Source organism: Ruditapes philippinarum, unplaced genomic scaffold, assembly GCF_026571515.1.
Source record: "Ruditapes philippinarum isolate M1 unplaced genomic scaffold, ASM2657151v2 ctg2742_1_1_1_1, whole genome shotgun sequence".
Classification (NCBI taxonomy): Eukaryota; Metazoa; Mollusca; class Bivalvia; order Venerida; family Veneridae; genus Ruditapes; species Ruditapes philippinarum.
In genome coordinates, this window is record NW_026855240.1 from 94,172 (window position 1) to 101,154 (window position 6,983).

General features: G+C 31.3%; 1 protein-coding gene across 1 annotated transcript; it reads right to left on the minus strand.

The window, feature by feature from the left end:
• Positions 1-3,429: 3,429 nt before the first annotated feature.
• Positions 3,430-6,924, minus strand: LOC132742571 (uncharacterized). Its single transcript, XM_060731015.1, has 2 exons — positions 6,786-6,924; positions 3,430-6,197 (listed from the first exon to the last, which is right to left on the minus strand). Exon 2 carries the CDS (start codon positions 5,905-5,907, stop codon positions 3,430-3,432), a length of 2,478 nt encoding a protein of 825 aa, XP_060586998.1. The 5' UTR covers positions 5,908-6,197; positions 6,786-6,924.
• Between the last annotated feature and the right edge of the window lie 59 nt (positions 6,925-6,983).

Here is a 6,983-nt window from a genome sequence, read left to right on the forward strand (position 1 = left end):
CCGTTCGTACCAGACATAATGCACTGAAAAGCACCTGTGGTCTAATCATCAGAAAGTTTGGAACGTCGCCATATGACATATACTGTGACAGTGTGTAGTAAACTTCAATCAAACAAACAAAAAATCAACCGATTTAGGATGCGTTAATAACTCTCTATGACGTTATTTATAGAGCATTGACTATTATTAACTCGCCAAATCTTCTGAAATGTACAGCAGTCAATGTTGAAAATAAGAAAGTAACTTCTAACAAAGAGGCTAGATCATGAAAAAGGATGTGTATGGAGAGCCGGTGCTCACAACATTTTGGAGACTAGGACGGCTCATTTTTTGGTAACCTTTCTTAGGTTTGTTTTTATGTCGTAAGCTTGGAAAGACATAGGTACATTGTAATGTGTTTTAACATCTGTTTTAGATTTAAATATAAACGAATGCTTTAGTGATGGCGTTTTTCGGAAGTGCATTAGTTCCACCCGAATGGTCTTGTTATTAGAACCACCTTTTTTCACAAAGTTCCTTCATAACAAACATGTTAGTACAGCAATACGTATCTATGTGGCATACATTGTTTGATTTGAACAATATATACGTGCATATATCTTGTAAACTAGAGAATATTATTTAGATTATGTCAAATGTCAATTTTACCGGTGAATGAGTTTCTTTTCCAAATGACACAGCAACTGATTTTATAGTACCACGTTTTTAATTATAAGAATAAATAATTAAAAGAAAAGATATTTTTCGTGTAAATGTATGTTTCATATACATTGTCAATGTCATGCAGTGTATGTCCCCTTCATGAGTTAATGTTAGAATTACAAAATATCCTTAGGCTACAAAAAAACTATCAACACAATAGAATAAACTATCTCATTTCACATCTCAGATAAATAAATGCATTCCCGCCACTTAAATGTCGGTGGTTGTTTTAGCTTTACCGAAATCGTTTACGTGTTGTAAATTCATCGTTTGTAGGTTAATGTTAAGTACAGCGTACATGTGAAAATAGCGAAACACATATTTGTAATGTTGTTTGCATATTAAGATATTTTTATTAATATGGAACCATAAGAACTAATTAAAAAGAGCCATTGGCAGAGATTTTAATATATAGATATATATATAAGTTCGATTCCTTGTGTGGATCTCATGTATAAAAAGTATGTTTTGGGAAATACAGAGTACAAAGTTAGCGCTTTCAAATGTTTTTACATATCTTAAGACTGAAAAGTATAATATAATCATAACAAATATAACAATGACGTAATGTTATAAAAGTGCGGGAAACGTAAAAATACGACGTTGCGCTGCAAATGAAATATTCTTTTACTCTCTCTATAAGCATCATGTACCTTCAATGGGGTAAGGATGGGTGATATTTCGGACGTCGAAAACAAATCAGTATTTCTTGAGTTTTGAGTTATCTAAAATAAAAAAAAAGAAACGTACTTTTTATTTAACGAGAATTTTATTAAACGGTAATGAAGTAACATTTCATCAGTGTCAGGTGATCTTTTTATCCCTTTGATGAAATAGATGTCATAAAATGAACTGTATTTTACAAGTAAAATAGTAAAAACTTTAAATAATACTTAATACATGTATTATAAATATATTTTAAACAGACAAGCCGCACAAACACGAACATTCAGTAATTATTTATTGCAAACGTTTCGGCTAAATGCCTTCATCAGTGCAAAGCATAATAAAATTGCACTGTCCAATAAATATATTTTAGAATTCAAGATGTTTCAGTACCAAATTTCAACCTATGTTATATCAAACCTGTAGAAGGCTTCTTTACAAGACATGACATATCAAGCTGTAAATTGTAAAAGTAAAATCAGGTCATTTTTTTTCAGACTCTGCTGGCACAATCAAGACATTTTTGCTTGCAATTTTCATAACACCAGAAGTTTTTGTCATTATATATTATTCTAAAAATCCATGAAACACACACATGTTTTGAAAATAATAAAAAATAACTCTATAATGATAAAATTTAAAGGTGCAAATGGATTTCATTTAAAGCAATTTCAACGTATAATGTTTTCTTTATAATAACCAGTCAATTTAAACCCTAATCCCTAAAGCAAGTACAAAATGGCAAAAAAGAAAATGTTGCAGGTGTTAGTCATATTATAAATATAGATTTTTAGTATACAAACATATTGAACAGGATCACTTTATTAATATGATACATATAAAGGATATTTTGCAGTCGGACTTTTATCTGACCGTCGTAAAAGACAGAGACATAACCAGCTAAAAACAATACAGACTGTATTCAAACGTACCTGGTTGGTTACGTTGACATGGTCCTTCAGTGCATTGAGAAACACAAATTATTTAAAGAAAATTAAAAAAAATGGATTTCTAACATGATTCCGATATTTCGCTCATCCAGAACGAGAGTAATTTCCTTAATTGATATTAATTCCATCTCAATAAGTTTATGTTTCCGCTCCTTAACACGCTGTTGTATGTCCAAGAAGATGTCCTCATACAAATAATTGTTCATAATGGTTCAATGTTGGAAAATATAATTTCTTTTAAAACCGAGATTGATTTAAAATTTACTCGGATTTAGAAAATTTGGGTAAGTTCATTGGCTATTCTTTTCTAGTGAAGGGTTTTTGAAAAGGTAGGGTAAATTTATCAAAGTTTTATAAGAAAATAATTGTGTTTTCATCAGAAAAAGAATGCTTTCAAGAAATAAAATAACCTGTATTTATTGAAATATATTTGTAAGAGGTTATATCGGTATTCTTTTGTCTGGAGAAAGAAATCCGTGAAAAGATACTTGACCCAGACGACATACAGAGCACTCAATCGTCAAACTGTTTCCAAATTGTACAATACATCATTCCGATGATGCAAGAGACGAGCAAGTACATTTAGTCTTTTTTTATTCACAAATTTCCAGACATTAATTAGGGTTTGTTGTGATTAATGCTTCCGAGGGATCACTTTACTTCCAGATTTTTTTTTTGCGGAAAGGCCGCAGAATACGAAATTTATCATTTTCGTTAAGTAATTTTCTAATTACATTTGTGTGATGTAAACCAATTTCCGTCATAAGAGTCTCAAAATCATGGGCGTAATATACTCCATTTGGCAAAATGGGACGGTCTAACGCATCATCAATTTTAATCGTCAAATTGATGTGGCGACAATGTTCAAATCTATGAAATGCGTCTCTATCCGCTTTGCATTTTGTACAAAGAATTCTTATTCCTGGTGCCAAATGTTCGCTAAATTGAGAATGAGTCATAATTATCTGAAATGACTGCCACATATTGGTTTCTAGTGAAGGTTCATTCTGTCGAATTAACTTTAAGGGGTAATTTTTCAAGCGCATTTAAACCGAAAAAAATCTATCATTTTTTTTAAAAAATCACTTTTTTTGTCTATTAGTTGAGTCATTCAACAGTAAATACTCTGGCATCGAATTTTTAATCCAGTAAGATTTGTAGATTCAATCTTTAACTCCCTAACGTTCCTAATACAAACGGTGCCAATATATAACCAAGCAATTCTAACTAATGTCACATTTACACCATTCCTCGATGTAGGAACATTTTCTAGCAATGTTTTGAATCCTGTTTGTGTCAAACCTACATCTTTTAGTTCTATGGTTTGAAGTTGATGATGTTGATTTGACATTTTAAATCTACCTAAATCGATTGATATTGCATTTACCGAATCAATATATTCAAATTCTTTAGAAGAAAATGACACCTTTGTAAAATCAACATGTTCAATGCTTAATTCGGACGATGGTATACGATTATTATCATTTAACATATAAAATTTACAAATTTTTATTGTTCCCAATTTCACATTTTCATTATCTTTTGAAGGGCTGAATACTATGTTTAAAAGTCGACATTTAGAGGTATCAGAGATATCTTGTGACTTTTTGAGAATTACATTCTGTATTATAATTTCAACTTCGCTTTTTGTTGCTGAAACAGATTTAATCAATGTGTTTAAACCGCTGTCAGTCATATTAATTTCGGCCAATTCAACAAAACGGATATTTTCAGACAGCATAAATTCTACTTTGGTAAGATTTGTGTATTTGAGTTTCAATCTGGAAACATTCTGTACATGAACAGACAATTTAATTCTTTCTGTCAATTGATTGTCTATCAAACTAATACATACAAGATTAACATCAACAGCTTTTTCTGATACAGGAATACTTTCCAGCAATGTTTTGAAAGCTGAATATGTCAAGCGTACATAACTGAGCTCTACAAGTCGTAGTTGGTAATTTTGACCTGAGAACCTTATTCCTTCTTTACCGAAATTTGTTGATTTTATAACAACAGACTGTGGTTTACATCTTAGGAAAATGTTTGTAAGCACACAATCTTTTTCACTTAATTGCATTGTTAGATTCATTTCGGGGTCTAAGGTAATACCACCATAATATTTTGCTATTGATTTTAGTATGTCTTGAAATATATCTTGACTTAAATCTGCTACAAAAAACAAGACATTTGCCATCTCTAAAATGTTACTAGTTTTGCAGCATCTGCATGAAAATAATTTCTTTGTTTCTTTGTATTTTTCTTCCTCAGCGATAGAAACATACACGGCAGCAAAATACTCTTGAAAACTTTTATGGATTAACGACAATGATGCTTTTGGGATTAAAAAGGATTGATTAGATATAGACTTTTGTGTTAGAATTCCCGTTTGAAGACAAAGAAGAGTTTCAATTGAACTCAAACCTTGCTGTGACAAATCAAAAGCAGAGAATACGACCGATGATCCATATGGTTCCTGAAACAGTGACTTGAATGCGAATTTCGAAAGCGTGCCAACAAGTTTGCTATTTTCCACAATGTAACGAAATTTTCTCAACATTAGTGGTAAATTGGTCGCTGAATTTTCAAATGGCAATTTCACTTCATCCCTTTTTTCCCTTTTTTCAGCCAGATGAAGCATTATATTGATAATAGAACAATACAGATCCGTTTTAGATCTTTCGAGTTTAGAATTTGTTTGCCATAAGCAAATCAGTAATTTTAGAAGAAGAGGAGTTGAAAGCAAATCATTAGTGTTGCTCATTCCAACTGCCATTTTAAATTCTAATACTTGATCCCTTTCAACTAACATGTTTTCAATAAGTTTCTCTGATGATTTTTTTCCTAAGCCAGTTATCCTAATTTCTGAATCACCCTCTTTTATGTTTGGATTAAGACTCTCGTACTTCCATCTTCGTGTAGTTAATAATTTTGAATATTTTCCATAAACAGAGCTTAAAGGCAAACCCCTAGTGACAGTAGGATGTGTCGGCAAAGGTTTGGGGGGTGTCCACTCGTCCAATCCATCTAGAATAACTAGGCATTTCTCTGGAATTCTGTCAATGACTCTATTGAAACATGCAGCAAGTTTTGGTTTGTGAAAGAAAATCTGTTTTATTATCATCTCTTCAATGGAAACTTCTTGAAATGTATCGCGGAGAGAAATAAAGAAAAGAAAATCAAAATTCTTGATTGCTGCACTGTCGGTATCCGTTTCTGTGTTTTTCGAACATTTGATGTCTGTTGCAAAGGAATTCTGGGTTTCTCTTTCATTTGAAATCGCATATTTCTCTGTTTCTGTGCTTGAATCTTCACTATCGTCGCTTAAATTAGTGTTTAACGCATATTTCTCAATTTCAGTTCTTGAATCTTCACTATCGTCGCTTAAATATGTGTTTAACGCATATTCCTCATTTTCAGTGCTTGAATCTTCACTATCGTCTCTAAAATACATATTTGATGATTCACATTCATCGTACAGAAATAGCTCATAGTCATCTTCAAGCTCGTCATCTACCCGAACAGGATTGACCGTTGACGAGGATTCTGGTTCAAAATAAAAGATAGGATAATAATTTGCTGACATTTTCCCATGATTTTGTTTAACATTGCACCAAAGTGAAATCAGTTTTCTGCAAAAGGTTGATTTGCCTATTCCTGCTTCTCCAGTTAAATATATGTTTCGAAAGCATTTGTTGTCTTGCTGGAACACATCGATTAGTTTGGTCACGTTTTCATTCTTATTTTTGCAAACAATATTTGCCTGTAAGGGGACATAAAATTCATCTACCTTTTTCGTGTTACTTGTAGAAAGTGGAGAAACTGGTATCTCAATAAATCCGTCTCTATAAAATTCAAGTAAATATCTTTGGAGACCTGTTAAAAAATAGAGGATTCTATTTAAAAAAGTGTAATATATGTTATTTAGAATTATACTTATCGTTTTGTTGTTCAAATGTACGAGTCTGCCTACAGTTTTAATACACGACAAATGTATATTGTTTTATATGACCAGTTATGCAATATTTTTAATACACAAAATTAATATCATTGGTTTCTTAGTTTAAGAACATACTTCAGTACGATATTTTATGGCGCCCTGTATCATATATTTTCAGAATGCACAATAATGGCGCGTATTGGTTTGATCTTATCCGTTAATGCATGTTTTTTTTATCTCCGTTTATATACTAATGTAGTTCTTTTTTTTAATCTTATGACAACTGTTTGTACAATTCCAAAACCTTCCAGAAATTGAAATTAAAAAAAAGAGAAAAAGTCACGACGAATTAAAAATATTTTACGGCATTTAGGTAAAATATCTATTTAGAATAATATAAGCCCATTTCGTTTAAATATGTGGTTGTATATAACAAATAATGACATGACCAAAATAAACAAAACAGAACATAACAGCTGAGTGCTGAATATTTTTGGAAAGCATCAGTAATTCCAAACAATTACCTTTTTCATCTTCATTCAGCCAAAAATCATCTGTCCCTACATCAGTATTTTCTTTAGACTGTTATCGTCAAATAGAATATAGAAATTAACAACAAGTATTGCTAAAAATACCACATGAAGAACAAAACGTCAATTACAAAAAATAGGTTTCAATCATTATAAATAGGATATAAAGCATTTCTTCATATTCGGTTAATA